We start from the raw sequence: 19880 nt of genomic DNA, 5'->3' as shown, positions 1-19880 counted from the left end.
GTGTGGTGCGTGTGCAGGGGACCCCGTACTAACCCTCCCCACAGCCCTGAGAGATGGGAACTAGCCCCGTTTTAGGCAGGAGGAGAGTGAGGTTCAGACCAGGAAAGGGAAGTGCCCAGGTCCTACAGCTGGCGCTAGGATCGACACCTGCCTCCTGTGACACTCAAGGAGAGGGTGTGAGTCTCTGAATGAGTGGTCATGAGCCGGGTCTCTTGAGGTGTTTTCTGTGGGTGCTTGGGTAAGCGAACCTGGGGTAAGGTCGTGTGTCCTGGGGAGACTGGGTGTCACTGCAGGCACGTCCAGCAGACGTGGGTGTCAATGGGCAAGACAGACCCGGTACACACCCCCTTTCCTGGGCTCACATCCACTGGAACCCTGCAGCTTGGGCACCCCCTTCCCTCTTGGCCCCCTGCAGGGCAGAGGGTCTCCCGGGAAACTGCGCCTGCCCTTGTGGGGTCCTCTTACTGACTGATCCCCACTCTGACGGGGGCCAGGAGAGGTGAGGCAGGAGCCCCACAGAGGTACAGGGACCCCCGTCCAACCCGGCCTTTCTGGGAGAGTCTGGCTTAGGGCACAGTGCTCATGGCTGAGGCCGGCTGCTGGGGGCTGGGTGTGCTAGGGCGCTCAGGACTCCATCCAGGGGCAGGACTCCAGATCCTGTGCCCTGACTAATCTCCTGGCCACCCCACCCCCAAAGGCCAAGGGCAGCCCTGACACCCCTCTCTGCCCTCTCCTGCTCTCCCCCTCCCCTCCTCCTCTCTCCGGCTCCCTTTCTTCCATCCCGCTTCCATTCCGGACTCTCTGTCTCTGTCCCTCTGTCCCTCGCCACAGCCCTGCGGCTGTGATCCTGTTTCCCTTGGTCTGCCCTCCCTCCAGGCTTCACCCGGAGCCCAGGTGTCGGGCTGGGTGGCGGGTGTCTGCACCGGAGCGGTGGGGCGGCCGGAGGGGGTGCCGGCCGGGGCCCCGCGCCGCCCCTGCCCCGCACTGGGCATGCCCCGGTCGCTTCTATATAAAGCGGCGCCGCCCGCTCCCGCTGTGCCGCCGCCACTGCCGCCGCCAAACCCCCGCCGCTGCGCGCCGCCCGCCTGCCCCGCCGAGCCGCTGCAGCCCTCCAGGTACCCCGGCTCCTGCCCGCGCCCCCAGGAGAGCCAGGGAGGGGGGCCAGGGGCCAGGGGCCAGGGGCCGTGGGGACCCAGCGCGCCCCCCGCTGGAAGGGCGGGATGCTAGGACCCCAATGGGGCCTGGCGCAACCCGCAAGGCTTGAGCTCTGGGGGCGGGGGTGGGCAGGACCCCCGGGGTCCCAGCCGCAGAAATCCCACCCCCTTGGGTTGGGGGGTGGGGCAGCCTTGGACACATGCCAGGGTCAGGACGCTCGGGCCTTGTCAGCCACCTCTCTGTTCCAGAGTCTTAGGGGCTGGGCAATGGGGTGCAGACCACGCTGCCCTGACTCCCTCCTTTGTCTCTCTCTGTCTCTGCCATCAGTCTCTCAGCCACTGCACCTGTAAGATGGTGAGTCTCCTCTGCTCCTTCCCCTCAAAAGGCCCAAGCCCCTTGTCAGAGGGAGGGCCCAGAGGGCAGTGTTTGGCACCCAAAAGCCTCACCCTGGGGGCTCCCCTGTGCAGACAGCTCAGACCTATGGCCCCGGGTGCGTGGGACATGCAGCTGCTGCGGGCTGGGCACTTCTGGCTCCCCCAGCAGCCCCGGGGACGGGCACAGGTGGTCCCCTTTGGTGGTCATTCATTCCACAACACCTCTTGAGCCCCTGCTATGCACCTGACACCATTCTAGGCTTGGGGACATAGCAGTGAGAGCACGGTCTGGGCTCTCAGGGGACGCACACCTTCTTCTTCTTTTTGGAACACACCTTCTAAGAGAAGGCACAAGGCTCAGAATTTGGAACTGGTCAGCCTGGATTCGAGCCCAGGTCTCAGGTGCAGACGTGCCCTCCCGGACGCAGCACACTGCATCCCCCGTGACTGAAGGCTAAGCCTCACTGGTCTCCTGGAGTGGGACGGGGCAGGTGCCAGGCCCCCCAAGGCCAAAGAAACCTTGTAACTTACCCAAGGTTGCTCAGGCTGTCCCCCGGAGGATAAGCCCACTACTGTCCCCACCTATGGTCACACAGAGTCTGAGTAGCCTCATTGGGAGTTAGCCTGCCTCAGAGAGGGGCAGGGGTGTAAAATGTCATCCAAAGAAAGCATTTCTGTGACTCAGAACATCTGAAAAAAGGGCACCAGCTTTTTCCCCTACCAGTGCACTGCACAGGGCTGGCCACACAGTAGGTCCTCAAGGCCTACCTGGGTGGCCATGGGACAGCTTCATCTACACATCCAGGTCTCAGCAGAGCTCCCCAATGGTGATAGACAGGTTACCGAGGCCAGAGGGGGAATGAGCAGCCCAAGTGATTGCTCGGTTCGTTCATCTGTTCTCAATCCGTGTTTACTGAGCAGCTATGGTGTGCTAGGACTGCTTCAGTGAACAAAACAGACCAACACGTACGTCTAGTCCTACGAACCAAGCTAGGACAGGCCTCAGCGTGGGATGGGGGGCAGTGGTCCAGCCAGCGGCACATTGCTTTCTACCTTCCCCCCAGACCCCCTGGAGCACTGTACCTGGAGTTTGCAAAGCACCCCTACCTACATGTTCCTGGTGACAGGCCTTCACCCCCTAATCCAACACCATCCCCTCCTGGTTCCTAGGACAGTGTCTGCCCTGAACATAGCCCAAGGTTAGGGGTGTGGAGGGCTTATACCCTTGAGTGACTTAATGGGCTCTTTGCTCGCTCTACCCCAGACCCACCACTTCTGCCCCTCTCAGCTCTCCCTGGATCCGCTGGGTCCCGACTGGGACTGCCCCCTGGGCACCAAGGACCTGGAGGAAGAGGAGGGTCCATGGGGAGGAGGCTCCGGCCTGCCGCCCCCAGGCTGCTTCCCTGGCTGCTGGCGCCAGGACGTGGGCCTGGACTGCAAGGGCTCCCTCGAGGGGGCGGAGGCCCGGGCCTGGACCGTCCACGGCTACAGCCTCCTGCAGAGCTGTCTGCGGCAAGCTGGCCTTCCGGAGACCCAGGACCGCAGCCAGGCGCCCCGCACAGGTGCCCAGTGGCTCAGGGAGGGGGGCAGCCCCGGCGGGCGGGGGGAGGTGCCCTCAGCCCAGCCTGCTTCCCACCCCTGTCAAGGTCGGCCCCTCCCCCCAGGCTCTGGCTGGATCCGAAGCCAGGGAGGCAAGGCCAGTCAACGTCAGGCAGGCAAGCATTGTTTCAAAGGGCATCTGGCACCGGTAGAGTCAGAGATCAAGGCTTCCCTCCTGTTCCCAGAAGACCCAGCCGTGGGATTTGTAATCTAGGTTGTGTGGAGTTGGAGCTCCTATAGATGGGTTTTGGGAGCTGCTGTGGAAGCCGCTAACAGTTGGGACCCAAAACTGCTTCCCAGCTTTATCAGTTTTATTTGTATTTATTTTTATCTCTGTTCTATAGATCAAGTGGCCACAAAAGTTCTGTGTGGACACAGGGTTCCCAGCTAGAATACATGAAAATCACGGACTGGGAAACTGAGGCACAGGGACATTTCCCCCCTCTTCCCACCCCCAGCAACTGCACTGCATGGGGGCCACGGGTCACAGAGAAAGTCAATGTCAGAGCCCAGGCTAGAACCCAGGTCTCCAGTAACTCAGCCTCCAGTACCTTCCAGGCTAGCTAGAGAGAGGAGGGAGCCAGCCTCACCTGGGCGGGATGGGCAGGCAGCTTCCCTTTCCCTTTCCAGCCCTTCTCAGAATGAGGGACGAGGGATGGGGTGGGGTGGGGGGCATGGGGAGGGCGGGGCTATGGGGCAGGGAAGGGTAGGCAGAAAGATAGCGGGGGAGCCCCTCTTGAGCTTCGCCATGTTCTCCCCGCCCCCACCCCCCCAGGCTGCCCTGGTGCGGAGGTGACCTTATGCATTCTGGGATCCCCCAGCACCTTTCTGTCTGTGCTCCTGGAGGGTGGGGTCCAGAGCCCGGGTGAGTATGTGCCCATGTTCCTCCACCCGCTCCTACGGAAAGGGCAGCCCTCGCCTGGCCCGGCCACATCCCGAAATACCCACTGACCCTGGCAAGTGCCTGCATTCCACTGGGCCAGCTGCCATGCTCTGAGTGGGGGTGGGTTCCGGGAACAGCTGCCCCCCACTACCCAGGGCCCCGGGCTGGAGGTGGAGGGCACGGGGGCATTAAGCCTTCCCTGGCCAGCAACCCTCTTCCCTCCGCCCACAGGAAATATGCTCCTCTGCCTGTCCCCTGCTTGGCTGACGAAGGTGCCAGCACCCGGGCAGCCGGGTGAGGCGGTCCTGCTGGTCTCTAAGGCTGTGAGCTTCCACCCAGGGGGCCTGACATTCCTGGATGACTTTGTCCCCCCACGCCGAGTCACCTACTTCCTGGCGGGCCTGGGGCTGGGACCTGGCCGGGGTCGAGAGGCAGCTGAACTTGCCCGTGACCTGACCTGCCCCACGGGAGCCTCGGCTGAGCTGGCCCGGCTGCTGGAGGACAGGCTGCTGACAAGGCGACTGCTGGCTCAGCAGGGTGGTGTGGCCGTGCCAGCGACCCTGGCTTTCACCTATAAGCCACCGGCCCTGCTGCGGGGAGGGGAGGCCACGCCGGGCCTACGGCTGGTGGAGCTGAGTGGCAAAGAGGGCCAGGAGACACTGGTGAAGGAGGAAGTAGGGGCTTTTCTGCACTCTGGTGCCCTGGGTGATGCCCTGCAGGTAACAGGCTCCCGCCTCCGAGGTCTGTGCAGATGCCAGCAGGATGGGATGCAGGGATGGTTACCTGGTCCTGCTGCGAAGTTGTCCCCAACTTTGAGCCCTACTGCTGGCATCTATCTCTGTGGCGATCCCCTCCCTTCTTACCTCCGTTTACACACTGGATCCTCTGGTACCCCACAGGTTCATGGGTTGGTAAGGAGGCCTCCTTCCCCTCCCCGTTGCAGGTGGCCGTCAAGCTCAGTGGCTGGCGCTGGCGGGGGCGGCAGGCCCTGCGTGTGCACCCGCGAGGGGAGCTCGGCGCAGTGGCGGACACGGTGCTGGCGCTGCTGGAGAAACTGGAGGAAGAGGAGAGTGTCCTGGTGGAGGCTGTGTGCCCACCTGCCCGACTGCCTTTCCCAGGTGAGAGCCCCCTGGGCCAGCCCGCAGTGGGAGCTCGGTTTACCCTCCCAGCTGCTCTGTGCCAGGCTCAGGCCTCACTGTCTTTCTCCAGGCAGTCCCCCACCTGGCCCTCAGCTGGCTGTGCGGATCTGCGCTGTGGTCTGTCGGACCCAGGGTGACAGGCCCCTGCTGAGCAAGGTGAGCCTGGCCCAAGTTTAGATCCTGACCCTGCTGCCACACCCCAGCCCAGCCCTCATGAGGGGCTGAGGGCCCCAGGCAGAGAGAAGACATAACCTCTGGGGGGAGTCCTGGTGGTCTCTAGGAAGACTCCTGGGTCTGACGCTTTTCCCCTCCCTTTCCACCCTTCCTACCTCAGGAGCCCTGCCTGGTACCAGGTACCAGGGCCCAGGGCTGAATCCTCTTTCCAGGGAGCTCTTACCCACAGAAGAGGCTGACCCAGGGTCCCTGAACTGCCCGTGTCTGGAGTCCTATAGAAGAGGCCTCCAAGCTGGGGAACTCAAGAAAGCTTGGGGACCCTCCTGGGAACACAGCTCTGAGGCAACCTGAGGCAGAGTCTCTCAACCCTGCCCTCATGGAGGTCTTGGGTGGGGGGCACATCAGGGTGGCACAGGCCCCCAGGCCTGCAGGAGCTAGGAACAAGCATGTTTGGAACCTCCAAGGAGCAGAGAGACCCCGGCGCAGGTGGAAGCCTGGGTAGAGTCCCCTTAGGGTCTAAAGGACCAGAGGGGCAGGTGGCAGGGAAAGTGGTTTGTGCGGCGGAAGTCACAGAGGCCTGGGCCACTTGAATGTCCAGTGAGAGGTCTGGCCTGGGTCTCAGCATAGGGGTAGGTGTGCAGGGGCAGGGGGTGGCGGGTGCATGAGTCCTGGGCCGGCTCCTCCTGGGCCCACACCCTCAGCCACACCCTGCCCAGGTGGTGTGCAGCGTGGGCCGTGAGGACCGGCCTCTGCGGCACCAGAGCTCCTTGCCACAGACGCTGGAGGTGGCACTGGCCCGGTGCGGCCTGGGTGAGCCGGGGCAGGTGGCGGTCGTGCGACAGCACGTCAAGGCGGGGGCCGAGGCCGCGCTGGCCGCAGTGCTGGCCCTGGAGGCCGGCCTGAGCGCGGAACAGCGCGGCGGGCGCCAGGCCCGAACGGACTTCCTCGGTGAGTGCGCACCGCCCGGGGCGGGGACCCGGGGGCCGTGGGGGTGCCGGATGGCAGCCCGTGCTGAGCGCCGCCCCCGGCCCGGCCCAGGCGTGGACTTCGCGCTGACGGTGCAGGGCCGCGCGCTGACCCCCGTGGCCCTGGAGCTGAACAGCGGCCTGTGTCTGGAGGCGTGCGGCGCGCTCGAGGGGCTGTGGGCCGCGCAGCGCCCGCGGTCGGGGGCCGAGGAAGCGGCGGCCGCGCCGCTCGTGGAGACCATGCTGCGGCGGTCCGCGCACTACCTCATGGAGGGCAAGCAGCTGCTGCTGATCGGCGCCGGCGGCGTCAGCAAGAAGTTCGTGTGGGAGGCCGCGCGCCACTACGGCCTCAAGGTGGGCGGGGCGAGGGGCGGGGCCGGCGCGCCGTCCGGGCCCCAGTGGCGGAGGCCGTGCCCTGGGCGCGGGGGCGGAGAAGGCTTTGAGGCGGGGCCGGAGAAGGCTTTGAGGCGGGGCCAGCACCTCTGGGGGCGGAGCCTGCGCTGGGCGGGCCCGCTGGGCGCTCTCGAGCCCGGGAGTAGGGCAGGGGCGCGCTGACCCGCGCAGGTTAGAAATCTAAACTTTTTTTTTTTTTTTTAAAGATTTTATTTACTTATTTGACAGAGAGGGACACAGCCAGAGAGGGAACACAAGCAAGGGGAGTGGGAGAGGGAGAAGCAGGCTCCCCACCAAGCAGGGAGCCTGATAGGGGGCTGGATCCCAGGAGCCTGTAATCAAGACCTGGGCGGAAGGCAGACGCTTAACGACTGAGCCAGCCAGGCGTCCAAAACTTTTTTTTTTTTTTTTTTTTTAAGATTTTATTTAGTTTTTGAGAGAGAGCGAGAGTGAGAGAGCACAAGCAGCGGGTGGGGGGAGCAACAGAGGGAAAGGGAGAAGCCAAGCTCCTTTCCAGGACTCGGAGATCACGTCCTGAGCAGAAGGCAGAGGCTTAACTGACCGAGACACCCAGAAGTTTAAATTCTTTTTGGCTTCTGGTCGAATTCTGTCCCAGCCCGGTGAAATAAGACCTCAGGGAGAGCACAGAGCCCTCTAGGGCAAAAAGAGTCCAGTGCAGACGGGCAGGAGGGGCGGGGCCATCATTCAGGTTTCCTACCAGAACCAGGACCTTGAATACCAGGCTAAGGAGCCTGACCCCAACCTGCAGGAAGGGCAGGCCCCTGGGGGTTGAATTCCTGAGGGCTTGAGGAGGGTGCTGGGGAGCAGCTTACAGATCCTGAATCAAGTTCACAGCAGTGGCCTCACATTAAAGAATCTGAAGCCATGCCAGCAGAGTAGACGTTCTTATCCGCTATGGAACAGAAAAGAAAACAGAGGTCAGGTTCTTCATGGCCCTAATCTACCACAATGGCCTCCTCTCCCCTCTTCCATGGTACAACAGCACCCCCTTGGGAATTCACCCTTCCAGCCATTCCCATGCCTCTTAACTCCGTGCCTTGCACATTGTGCTCTCCACTTGGAATGTCTTTCCCCTCTTCATGCTGTCAAGTGTTCCAGTGCTCCCAGCCACGCTCCCGTCTCTTCAGGAGCACCCTCTGCCCTGGGAAGCATCCGCTTTCGGTCCGTGTTCCCCCAGCGGGCAGTGAGATTTGGGGTGCAGGGCCCCACTGGATTCCTCCATGGGCACCCCCAGGGTCAGAACTGTTTGGGTGAATGACAACCAAGAGGATGATGTCCCAAGACACCAGGCCACCTGTCTCAATTCCCAACCCTGGTAGTTTCCCTACAAGCTCTGGTCAGAGAATGAGCCCAGGAGCGCCCCCCCCACCTTTGCTCCAGCCCCCTCCTGCCCAGATCACACCCTCTTCCTCCTGCCACCGTCTTTCCTCTGGCTGAGTCTTACTCAGCTCCCGGCCTAAGCATTGTCTCCTTTCAGCTGCCTTCCCTCCCTCCAGGCTGGGTTGGATGTGCAAACTCGGCACCTGCCATTTAGTCAGTCATCAACGAATATTTTTTGAGCCCCCTAGAACTGGCAAGTCTGTCTCCCCTGCGGGCCCAAACCATGCTCTAGGCCCCATCTGATCGCCCCAGCAACCAGCATGGGCTGAGCTGGATGTGTTGGGCCCTGGTGGTTTCTGCAGCTGCACCTGGTGGAGTCGGATCCCAACCATTTTGCGTCCCAGCTGGTGCAGACTTTCATCCATTTCGATGTGACAGAGCACCGGCGGGATGAAGAGAACGCACGGTCGCTGGCGGAGCTGGTGCGGGCCCGTGGCCTGCAGCTGGATGGCTGCTTCTCCTACTGGGACGACTGCCTCGTGCTCACGGCCTTGCTCTGCCAGGAGCTGGGGCTTCCCTGCAGCCCCCCGGCTGCCATGCGCTTGGCCAAGCAGAAGAGCTGCACCCAACTGCACCTGCTACGCTGCCACGGGCCCCCTTGGCCTGCGCCCTCCCTGCACGCCGTGCCCTGCTGCCCGCTGGAGAGGGAGGCCGATGTGGAGAGGGCCGTCCACCAGGTGCCGCTGCCCGGCGTCATGAAGCTGGAGTTCGGGGCGGGCGCGGTGGGTGTGCGGCTGGTGGAGGACGCGCCACAGTGCCACGAACACTTTTCCCGGATCGCTCGTGACCTGCAGGGGGAGGCCGACCACCCCGGCATTGGGCTGGGCTGGGGCAACGCCATGCTGCTGATGGAGTTTGTCGAGGGCACCGAGCACGACGTGGACCTGGTGCTGTTCGGAGGGCGCCTGCTGGCCGCCTTCGTCTCCGACAATGGCCCCACGAGGCTGCCTGGCTTCACGGAGACGGCAGCCTGTATGCCCACCGGGCTGGCCCCGGAGCAGGAGGCCCAGCTGGTGCAGGCAGCCTTCCGCTGTTGCCTGGGCTGTGGGCTGCTGGATGGGGTGTTCAATGTGGAGCTCAAGCTGACCCAGGCTGGGCCGAAACTGATCGAGATCAACCCCCGCATGGGCGGCTTCTACCTGAGAGACTGGATCCTGGAGCTCTATGGTGTGGACCTGCTGCTGGCAGCAGCGATGGTGGCCTGCGGCCTGCGGCCTGCCTTGCCCACCCACCCACGGGCCCGTGGCCACCTGGTGGGGGTCATGTGCCTGGTGTCCCAGCATCAGCAGGTGCTGAGTTCCACTGCCAGCCGCGAGACCCTGCAGGCTCTCCACGACCAGGGCCTGCTGCGCCTCAATTTGCTGGAGGATATCCTGGTGCCGGGCGAGTACGAGGAGCCCTACTGCAACGTGGCCTGTGCTGGGGAGAGCCCGGCTGAGGCTCGCCTCCGCCTGCTAGGCCTCTGCCAGGGTCTGGGCATCGATGGGCCCCACTACCCGGTTGCCCACTTCCTGTCCCACTTCAAATAGTGCCTCTCTCTCCCTGGACCCCTGCCCCAACCCTGGCTTGGCCCACCCCCAAGGCCTCATGGCTGTTCCAGAGTGTCAGGGCCATTTGACACGAAGGCTCCCGAGCTTAAGGGCCATAAAAGAAAGTATGGTGGGGGGGCCACTGGCCCCTCTTGCTGTCAGGTCGGCCCGAACGCCCCAGTCCTGCCCCACGAGTCTAGTCACAGAGAAGCAACAACAGCTGTGCACGTGCACACACACACCACAGGGAGGTGGGAATGGGCCCAAACTTAGCCCCTCTTTGGCATCCCTCCAGGTCTGTCTCTCTTCCTGCACCCTTCAGGAAGAGAGAAGCTGGGCCTCTGGCCTTGGACAAATCCCACAAAAACCTGAGATAAAACGGCCTGTCCTCAACCCTCATTTAGCAAATCCCAGGATATTTCCAGACCCGCTGACAACTTTTGGCAGTGCCCTGCCTGCCTTGTTGGGCCTGAGCAGTAGAAGCAGGGGACCTGGGATCAGCAGGAACCATTTCCTCTCCAGGTAGACACCATTGCCCCGTTCTACAGATGAGGAAACAGGCTCAGACAGGAACAATCACTGCCTCAAGGTCGTACCACAGTAGCCAGGGGGTCAAGGGACAAGCTACAAGGTCCATGTTTCCACTTTTACTAAGTCTTATGTGCCCGCTCCACTCCTAAACCGCACTCAGCTCCCTGCCCTCATTCATATGTGGCCTTAAGATGAGGGAACGTCCCTTCCCAGGCAGCACCCACCTTCTCCACCAAGCTTTGGTACATTGGCCTCTGGCATAACTAACCAGCACTGGCAGAGGAAAGTCTGCACTCCCTTCCTGATTCAGAGGAGTCTGTCCCAATAACTCTGTCCCAATAACCCTGTGCAGCCTGGGAGTTGTGGCCAGCTCCGCAAGCATCCCTCTCCAAATAAAGGCTTATGAACTAATGAAAGGTCTGGCATCTGGTTCTCAAGACTTGGACAGCTCCCCTCAGACTCAGCTTAGATGGGAATTGGGGAAGAGAGGAGGGAGAGGTGGCTAAGGGATACCTGTAGCCTCTGACACTAAGGATAAACACCATACTGGCCAGGCCTCTGTGTTGACCGTGAGCAGGGGCCTGCCATGGTCACTCACAACGGGACCCAAACCTGAGGGTCTCTGGAGGGTGGAATTACAACCAGAGGGCCACATCCAATCAAATAACCCTCCTCCAGCCTGGGTTCTGTCCAACTGAGTTCATATTTAGCCTCCCCATGCGGCTGGAATGCACATCCAGACGGCCTCCAACAACAGTCAGAACTCTATCCAAGACCTAATGTAGCCCGGATTCACCCCTACAGAGGCCCATTCAATGAGAATCCATGCTCATATCTAAAGTCACAGGCCAGGTTTGGTGTATTCATTTATTTATTATCTTAACAAAGTTTTATTAAGTGCCTATTCTGTACCAGGTAGCAAGATGACTAAATGTATTTAAACTGGCAACGTAGCAAACTCCAGCACAAACCCATATTTACAGGTGAGTCAATGAGACCCAAAAACCTGGCAAAAAAGCCCAGCCGTAACCTGAGCAATCACCCAGTGAATGCTCTGATACAGGGTCCTTGAGACAGGTGTCACATTAGGAAGACTGTGATGCAGTCGTCTCTCAGGGGCGAACAGAGAGACGCGACCCGCTTTTCGCCACCCAGCCAGCACCCAGCCACCCAGCTGGCGCACGGCTTTAACAGGGGTGGGGATAAAGTTTACACCCATATCTGCATGTGTTTCTGTCCCATCCAAACTCAAACTCTTCCCAGAACCAAGATGAGCGCCTTCCAGGCCGCCCTTGTCCTGTGCCGCTTCCAGGAAGCAGTGCTGGGACGAGTGAGGGTGGGGTCAAAGGATGTTAAACCAGCGTCGGCAGCCCGGCGCTGTGCAACTACAGTTCCCGAGAGGCCTTGCGCCAGGCGCCATCTTTCCGCCCCGTCCGATGGTGGGTGGGCGGGCTCCTGCGTCATCGGCGCGCGCGGCCGCGGTCCCGGTCGCGGAGTGATAACATACAACTTCCCCCCACCCCGCCCCCCGGGCTGTCAGTCTGAGCGCGGCCAAGCACTGGCCGAGGGGCCCCCCGGGCCGCGCCGCTATGGCGGCCGTGTTTGATCTGGACCTGGAGACGGAGGAAGGCAGCGAGGGTGAGCCAGAGTCGAGCCCCTCGGTGAGTGGTCCTCCCGGGCACGGCTCGATCCCGGAGCCGATCCCATCCTCCAGGCGGTGGAATCGCCCTGGCTTCCCCCAGCGAGAGCGTCTCAGAGCCTGGCCCCTGTTAAGCTCTGACCCACCCTCACTAACCCGGACCTGTCTTCCAGGCCCTAGCCCTTACCCTGGTTCTCCCTTTTCTGCTCTCGGCCTCTCCTCCCCAGTGCTGGTCCATCGCCCGCCAGTTCCCATTCCTGACCCCTCCTCTCCTGGGCCAACTAGTCCAGCTTGAGGCGGGGTTGGGCGGGGGGGTATCCCGGTGCCTTCCTTGGCTCTTACCCCTCGGTTTCTCACAGGACGTGTGTCCCCTTGCCGAGTCGAGGGCGGCTGGCCTGGAGTGAGTGAGGGTTGTGTTGGGGGAGGAGGGTATGGGCTGGGGAGGGAGATGCGGGGAGTCCTGGAGCCTTGCCCCCTTTAACTCTTGTGTCAGTAGGCCTGTGGGACGCTGTGAGGAGGTGGAGCTGACCGAGACCAGTGTGAACCTGGGCCCTGAGCGCATCGGGCCCCACTGCTTCGAGCTGCTGCGTGTGCTGGGCAAGGGGGGCTATGGCAAGGTACTGGCCCTCGGTCCTCCCTGGTCTCCCTGCCCCCGTCTTGCAGCAGCAAAGGGTCTCAAAACGAATTAGGCTTATAAATCAGCTGAGCCTCCATAGAACGCTGAGGTAAAAACGTAAAGGAGGGAAAGACAGATCCTCTCAGAATCAGACTTGACAGCTTTACTGCCCCACCCTTGGGTGGGCCTCGGCCTCTGGGTCTCAGTGCCAGAGCTTCAGGGTGGAGCTTTTTGAAGGAAGGATGTGGAGAGGGAGGTTGATCCTGTCTCCCCTGCCCTACAGGTGTTCCAAGTGCGAAAAGTGCAAGGCACCAACTCGGGCAAAATATATGCCATGAAAGTCCTGAGGAAGGTGAGTCATGTGTCCAGCCGACACATCCTCGATTGGTGGCCGCCGTTCTCCAGGCACGACTTCAGGCTTCTGGAAGACGGTAGTGAACGCGGTGGAGGACCTGGCCCCTGACTTGGGCATTGGCTGGTTTATTGTCAGTTGTGGTTATGTTGTTTTGTGGTAATTCCCAGCCGTGGGCAATTTTGCCTCTATGTTTCTGAGTCACAACTAAATAAATAGGGGCGCTACTGGCATCCAGTGGGTAGACGCCAGGGCTGCTGTTCAACATCCTGCAATGCACAAGACAGCACCCACGGCGAAGAATTACCTGCCTGAAATGTCATTAGTGCCAAGTGGAGAGGTACCTCTAGAGGATAAATCAGTCCTTGAGAAGGATGACCACTGGTAGCAGGATTACGGAAAGATAGAATGGAGTGATAAAGGGTGGCAGAAGGGTAATGGCAGGAGGGACTAAAGGAGCCCAAGGTGCCCATTTTCTGATTGATCCCCGCCTCTTCAGGCCAAAATTGTGCGCAACGCCAAGGACACAGCACACACGCGGGCTGAACGGAACATTCTAGAGTCAGTGAAGCACCCCTTCATTGTGGAACTGGCCTATGCCTTCCAGACTGGTGGCAAACTCTACCTCATCCTCGAGTGCCTCAGTGGTATGAGCGGGGCCCAGCCAGGGAACCAGGGCCAGGGAACCAGCCAGGAAGCACTGGGAGCTCTGGGGAAAGCCCGGAGAGATGTGGTGTGTAGAATGGCTAGGGGGCCCCCATACCCATCCATCCATGTGTCTATCCGTCCCTTCATTCATTCATTCAGCAAACGTCTGTCCAGCACCTATTGTGTCCCTCACCTGTATTGGGGGTGGACGGGAACGGCGGGAGTTTGTACGGAAATCCAGTGGCTTGTTTTGTCCATTTCCACTACCCGTTCATGGCCTGTTCCTCTCTCCTGCGTGCCCTGTGTCGAGTCGGGTCCCAGATCCTGCTGGTTCATTCTCGGCAGTGTCCTCCATCCTCTCCACTCTCCTGAGGGGAGGGCACGGGTCAGGTTTCCTAACTGGGCCTGAGGCCTTCAGCTCACTTTCTTCCATGCACTCTCAGGGTCATCGTCTCAGCACGGGAATTGTCCCCAACGCTCCTACTCACAATCCCACGGCTCCTTGTAACTGCCCCGATGAAGCCTGGCCTCCTTGGCCTGGTGCCCCCTGTTGGCCATGAAGCGGTTGGGCCCGCTTCCCGCCAGGTCCTGTCTGCACAGATGAGCCTGTGAGCTCCAGTCCCCATGTCCCTCTCAGTGCCCCCTCGATTCTCACCGTTACCGCGGGCTGCGTCCCCTCACGTTGGGAGTCATTTTGCCGCCTCTGTGAGATTTTTTGCACGAAGCTCTTGGAGCCCTTGCCTCGGTCTGGCCTGTTGGAGCCCCTCTGTGCATGTCTGTCTCCCCGTTAGACTGAGCGTCCTGAGGGCAGTGGCTGGGTCTCCTCATCTCTGTGTCCCCAGCGTCGCCCAGCACAGGGCCAGACACCGAGTAGGCGTCGGTAGATGTTTGCTGAATTGAATTGAGTCCCCACGGCAGCTCTGTGAGGCAGGTAGGGCCGGAATTATGAGCCCCACTCTCCCCAAGAAGAAACCGAGACTCCGAGAGCAAAGGTGCTGGTTCCCAGCACACAGCTGCTGACCTGTTTGTGTCACAGGCGGTGAGCTCTTCACGCATCTGGAGCGAGAGGGCATCTTCCTGGAAGACACAGCCTGGTAGGTAGTACTTCCTGCCTCTCTGGAGGGGCTGCAGGGATTCCCCTCACCCCGAGCACAGCCGCACGCCTACCCTTGCCTTCACCCTGTCCTGTCTCTGCAGTTTCTACCTGGCGGAGATCACACTGGCCCTGGGCCACCTGCACTCCCAAGGCATCATCTACCGGGACCTCAAACCCGAGAACATCATGCTCAACAGCCAGGGTGCGCATGCGTGCACCCCTCCCCCGCCCACGCACCTGCACCTCTGGGTCAGAACCTGCAGGGAGGGCTGAGGAGCACCATGTGGTGGGCCCTGACCACCCGCCCCCCCCCCCCACCAATATCCGCCTCAGGCCACATCAAACTGACGGACTTTGGACTCTGCAAGGAGTCAATCCACGAGGATGCGGTCACCCACACTTTCTGTGGCACCATTGAGTACATGTAAGCGGCAGCTGGCTGGGACCAGGGATTGGGATGACTAGCAGGAAGGGCCCAGTCCGACCAATGGTTTCCCCTGGCCCCCAGGGCCCCTGAGATTCTGGTGCGCAGTGGCCACAACCGGGCGGTGGACTGGTGGAGCCTGGGCGCCCTGATGTATGACATGCTCACCGGCTCGGCAAGTCCAGCCTCCTTGGGGTGGTGGGAGAGGGTGGTGGGAGGGGGTCCCCATCCCGGGGCTGGGCCAGGGCCTGGGGGGAGGCCCGCAAGTCTCCTCTCACCCCCTGCCTTCTCCAGCCACCCTTCACGGCAGAGAACCGGAAGAAGACGATGGACAAGATCATCAAAGGGAAGCTGGCGCTACCCCCCTACCTCACCCCGGATGCCCGGGACCTTGTCAAAAAGGTGGGTTCCCTCTGTCCGTGGTCCCTAGGCCCCAGTGTCTTTTAGGCCCCGCCTGGAATCCTGAGTTTCTCTGGGCTCCCTGCCTGCACAGTATGCCTTGGGGATGAAGGAGCACTGGCTTTGGGGTCCACAGTGCCAAGCTGGGGCACTCACTCTGTTGCACACCAGCTGCTGACCTTGTTGCACAGATCCCTAGTCCCGGGTCCTAATCAGCAGAACGTTCATTCACGATGAGCTAGTTGTTCTCCCACTGAGAAGGCATTCACTGGGGATAAAAGTGGGCAGCTAGGCTCAGAGATCGGACCCCACGGCAGGGCCCTGGAGTGATGCCCGTGACTGGGTGCCTTTGTGAATGCTTCATGCAGAAGGGCCCATCACACCAAACCTTGGAAGGCCTAAGGTTGTCTGTAGGTGGGGACCACACTCCAGAGGCCCTCCCCCCCCAACACACACACATGCGTGCGCACGCGCGCGCGCACACACACACACACACACACACACACACACATCTCTCACCTTTCCTCACCCAGCCCGCCCCGAGGAACCTGGAGGAACACACAGTCAGTGTCTCTCCCCCAGGGCCTCACCCTCTGCCCTTGCCCTGCAGTTTCTGAAACGGAATCCCAGCCAGCGGATTGGGGGTGGCCCCGGGGACGCTGCTGATGTGCAGGTGGGTTTGGGAGCCCCAGGAGGGGGCAGGGTGGAGCCCCCAAAGGCGCCAGGAGGCAGGCAAGGCCTTAGGGCACAGGGAGTTGCTCTGTGAGCCAAGGAGGTGGAAATGACGGGATGCTTGGGGGCTCTGTACCCACAGAGGCACCCTTTCTTCCGGCACATTAACTGGAACGACCTCCTGGCTCGCCGCGTCGACCCTCCTATCAGGCCGTCTCTGGTAAATGGAGGACCTGCTGGTCCGGGGGCAGGTGGAGGACCCATCTCGGATGCCCCCTGACCCCTCCTTGCCGCCCGGGTCTGCCCACAGCAGTCAGAGGAGGACGTGAGCCAGTTCGACACCCACTTCACACGGCAGACGCCGGTGGACAGTCCTGACGACACGGCCCTCAGCGAGAGCGCCAACCAGGCCTTCTTGGTGAGGTCATGGGTGGCCTGAGGGTTATGGGGGCCCGGGCAGGGTTGTGGTGAAGGAGTGGCAGACACCGAGTGCCATCCGTCCCCCCAGGGCTTCACATATGTGGCCCCCTCCGTCCTGGACAGCATCAAGGAGGGCTTCTCCTTTCAGCCTAAGCTGCGCTCCCCCAGGCGCCTCAACAGCAGCCCCCGGACCCCGGTCAGGTACCGCAGGGCACGGGAGAGTGCGCAGCTGCGGCGGGAGGCCGGTTCGGGCTTGGATCTGCTAGCCCACCCTAGGGCCGCCTCTTGGTGCTCGTCTGTGTTTTCCCACCCACCCCCGGGGACCCCTGGTGGCAGGGGCTGCTTGGCTGGGCACTTGACCTCACAGCCTCTGTGCCTAGGTGGGGCGGGCTGGGCAGTGTCGGCCCTCTGACCCCAGGGGCGGTCCAGGCTGACTGAGCCTTGGTTTCCCCCGCAGCCCCCTGAAGTTCTCGCCCTTTGAGGGATTCCGGCCCAGCTCTGGCCCACTGGAGCCCACGGAGCCCCCTCTCGCCCCTCTCCCGCCACCGCCGCCCTCAAGCTCTGCCCCCCTCCCCATCCGACCCCCCTCAGGGACCAAGAAGTCTAAGAGGGGCCGTGGGCGCCCAGGGCGCTAAGAGGATGGGGCTCTGAGAGCAGGTGGGACCCTGGGCCGGTTCGAGAGACCTGGAGATGGGTCTAGGGGTACAGGAGTGAGTGTGTGTGAGAGCGTGTCTCTGCTGGGGGTGGCTGTCCCCCCGAACCAAGCCCACGAAGGGCCATAGGCTCTGGCTGTCACGGGAGTGGCCTCGCCGCCCAACTGGCCTACACTTGAGCTGTGCCCTTGAAGAATTAAAATATTGAATCATGGCACTGACCTGGCTCTTTCTTGGACTTCTGGGGGCAGGACTGTGGGCGGGTGGCTTGTATCAGGAGGAGCCCCTGCTCAGAGACGGGGGGGTCACTACAGGACCACAGAGCCTCGGGGCTGGAGGGGTTTTATTTCAGATGGCTGCCCAGTGTCCCTTCCTGGTGGGGACAGGGCCGCAGAGCTTTGGGGACAGAACTGCTAGGGGAGCGATCATCTGAGACTCTTCATGGGGAGGGGGTGTGGGTGATGCTGGGTCCGGGACAGCTCGGGACACAGAGGTACGGTGACGGGGGTGGCCCACCCCGTTGGCTCTTACAGAGCGGTGACGTGGAGGCCCTGGCCCCCCGCCGCTTCGGCGCTGTCGTCCCAGGCCGCGCTGCCGGCGAAGGCGTGCAGGTCGCTCAGCAGGGCCTCAGCGCTGCCCCCTGAGCCCGCCGGCCCCTGGGATCTGAGGCCCGGGCCCCCTTCGAGGTTATTGTCACGGGCTTCGTCAGCTGGCTCTGGGGCGTGCTGGGAACCGGGCCCCTCTCCTGCCTGCTGCTCCTCCTCCAGGGACTCTGCGTCCTCCAGGCCACCGGCCAGGTGGTAGTCTTCTTCCACATCCTGCGTGTCCTGCAGCTGCTCGGGGTCCTCGTCGGGCGACTCCAGCTCGGCCCGAGCCCGGAGCCAGCGGCCCGGCGGGCTGGCCCAAAGGAGGCGGCGGGTGCGGCCCCACAGCGCGGCGCCCAGGCGGGCCGGGTGGTAGTAGCCCCCCGAGTCCCGGCTGAGGCGGCACCAGGCCAGCGCCAGGCCGGTGGCCAACAGCAGGAGCAGCAGCAGCAGCACGACGACAGTGACGGAGTTGGAACCCTCACTGTCCTCGGCACTGCCGCCCGAGCCCAGGACCCCTGGCAGGGCCAGCAGTGTCCCGAGCCCTAGGGCACAGGGCAGGTCCTGTGGGGAGACAGGCGGGGGCGCGTCACCGGGGCTGGGGGCGGTTAGGCCGCATGACTGGGTCCTCAGCTGCCTCTTGGGCAAAATGGGGACCAGTGAGCAGAAGGGCCCACGTTCTTACTGGATCTACAAGGCCCTGGTCCTTTGAGCTGTGGCTCTGGAGCCTCTGACCCCCGCCTTTGCCACCCCAGCTGCGCTCCATGAGCCGGTGCCTGCCAGGGGCCCACGCGCTGGCTGTTCCCTCCACCCAGAATGCTCCATCCCCTGAGAGCCACATGCTGCTGGCTCACCTTGGCCTGAAGTACTGCCCGGCCTCTCCCCTCTGCGGCGGGGCCCAGCCTGGCTCTGCTTCCCTCACCCTGGTACTCCTCACACAGCCTGCCCCGTCTGCCCCCTCAGAGCAAGCGGCAAGGGCACAGGATCTTTCAGGCTTAAGCACTACCATTTCCGGCACACACAGTAGGTGCTCAGCAAACACTGGTCAGACTGTCAAGACTGACGGTGGCGCGGGCGCTCGATGCGGAGGGAGGGAGGGAGGGGTCTGCTCTTCCTGAGGCGCGGGAATGGAGGAGCCGACTCAGACAACTGTTTACCCTCCACTTGGTCAGGTCTCAGGATGGGGGCGTGTCCCTGAAGCCCCTCTTCCTCTCCCACCCACGGGACAGCCCCAGCTGCAGCATTTCCGTTCAACTCCCGTCTCTGGGGGCCTCAGGCTCGCAGGGCCTGGGGCTGGGGGAGGCGGGTGCCGCTACCAGAGGAAGCCTGCGGTCGGAGCAAGGCAGGTGGGAGGTGGGGGGAGGGGGGGGGCGAGATTCGGGCAAGCCTCCCCTTCTCCCCGGGCTCTGTTCGCTCGGGCTTCAGGGATGCAGGTAGGTTCTGTGCCCAGGTCCCAGCTCATCAGCAGAACAGGTGAGAGGGTCTATCAGAGGTTCCTGAAGCAGGGCCAGACCTGGAGAGGGGTGCTGGGGGCACACCCTGAGTCCCAGGGGGGCCCGCCTCTGAGGCAAGGTGAGAGGAAGGCCCAGCTTCTGCCCCATGCTTGCCCTGGGTCTCCCATCTCTGCCCTTGACTGACTGCTTCTGCTCCTGGGCCCCAGTACGGGGGTCCTCCCTTAGCGCCCAGGGCCCAGACATTCCAGCTCTGACCTCCTATGGCCCCCACCGCAGGACCCAGCAGGCTCCCGTGCTCACCATCAGTCCGCTGGCCTAGGTGCCTGGGCGCCTGCCACCAGCTCTGGCCGCGTTGAGTGGAAGTGAACTCTGGTGCGCTCAGCTGCAGCTGGGGCTCCCTGGGCGCTTCCGCTTCCTGCCCACGTACCCCACCCAGCCTTCCCTGCCATAGGCCCCTGCTGGGGGCCGAGGGCCTCTTGGGACCACCCTAACCCGCTAACCCACGCTAAAGCCTCACAGATCTCCCACCGGATGAGGCCAGGGCTGTGAAGCCTCTGGCCGGGCCTCCCAAAGGAGGACCCAGGCACCAGTTCACAGCCCATGCAGTCCTGGGCATCCACAGGTCTGGGGCCACAGTTCCTCCAGCTGGCAGAATTCAGGGAAGCAATGACTTGGTCGGGGGGAAGCCCTTGGCCCCCAGCCCTTTCTCACATCTGTGATCCCTGTGGGCTGCCCTCATCTGTCCCCAGTGTTCTAGACTTCCTTTCCCAACCCGACCCT

At 62.5% G+C, this 19880-nt stretch overlaps 3 protein-coding genes across 10 annotated transcripts; 2 read left to right on the top strand and 1 right to left on the bottom strand.

Annotated features, from left to right (window-relative positions):
* Window positions 1–1067: 1067 nt before the first annotated feature.
* On the top strand, window positions 1068–10548 carry LOC111149703 (carnosine synthase 1). Of its 4 annotated transcripts, none has more exons than XM_022506927.1 (9): window positions 1074–1115; window positions 1483–1509; window positions 2818–3091; window positions 3904–3993; window positions 4243–4730; window positions 4955–5129; window positions 5221–5306; window positions 6041–6643; window positions 8386–10548. In XM_022506927.1, the coding sequence occupies exons 2-9, from the start codon at window positions 1507–1509 to the stop codon at window positions 9610–9612; spliced, it is 2946 nt and encodes a 981-aa protein (XP_022362635.1). In that variant the 5' UTR covers window positions 1074–1115; window positions 1483–1506; the 3' UTR covers window positions 9613–10548. The 4 variants fall into 4 exon arrangements, with proteins under 4 accessions (XP_022362632.1, XP_022362635.1, XP_022362633.1 ...); XM_022506925.1 differs by having other exon boundaries at window positions 2794–3091; XM_022506924.1 differs by having other exon boundaries at window positions 1068–1115; window positions 1483–3091.
* A 1147-nt stretch (window positions 10549–11695) lies between these two features.
* LOC111149588 (ribosomal protein S6 kinase B2) lies at window positions 11696–17276 on the top strand. 5 transcript variants are annotated; one of them, XM_022506711.1, is made up of 15 exons: window positions 11696–11804; window positions 12142–12182; window positions 12279–12399; window positions 12682–12750; window positions 13250–13397; window positions 14435–14492; window positions 14596–14696; window positions 14828–14918; window positions 15003–15093; window positions 15213–15320; window positions 15928–15990; window positions 16132–16209; window positions 16300–16407; window positions 16498–16610; window positions 16867–17276. In XM_022506711.1, the coding sequence occupies exons 1-15, from the start codon at window positions 11733–11735 to the stop codon at window positions 17042–17044; spliced, it is 1440 nt and encodes a 479-aa protein (XP_022362419.1). In that variant the 5' UTR covers window positions 11696–11732; the 3' UTR covers window positions 17045–17276. The 5 variants fall into 5 exon arrangements, with proteins under 5 accessions (XP_022362419.1, XP_022362418.1, XP_022362417.1 ...); XM_022506710.1 differs by having other exon boundaries at window positions 11722–11804; window positions 12276–12399; XM_022506709.1 differs by having other exon boundaries at window positions 11722–11804; window positions 16498–16934.
* A 111-nt stretch (window positions 17277–17387) lies between these two features.
* Window positions 17388–19482, bottom strand: LOC111149591 (protein tyrosine phosphatase, receptor type C associated protein). The gene is made up of 2 exons (XM_022506713.1): window positions 19401–19482; window positions 17388–18210 (listed from the first exon to the last, which is right to left on the bottom strand). The coding sequence occupies exons 1-2, from the start codon at window positions 19401–19403 to the stop codon at window positions 17590–17592; spliced, it is 624 nt and encodes a 207-aa protein (XP_022362421.1). The 5' UTR covers window positions 19404–19482; the 3' UTR covers window positions 17388–17589.
* Between the last annotated feature and the right edge of the window lie 398 nt (window positions 19483–19880).

The sequence above is a fragment of the Enhydra lutris genome, unplaced genomic scaffold (assembly GCF_002288905.1).
Source record: "Enhydra lutris kenyoni isolate GAN:26980312 unplaced genomic scaffold, ASM228890v2 scaffoldscaffold22, whole genome shotgun sequence".
NCBI lineage: Eukaryota > Metazoa > Chordata > Mammalia > Carnivora > Mustelidae > Enhydra > Enhydra lutris.
This window is presented reverse-complemented; position numbering and strand designations above follow the sequence as displayed.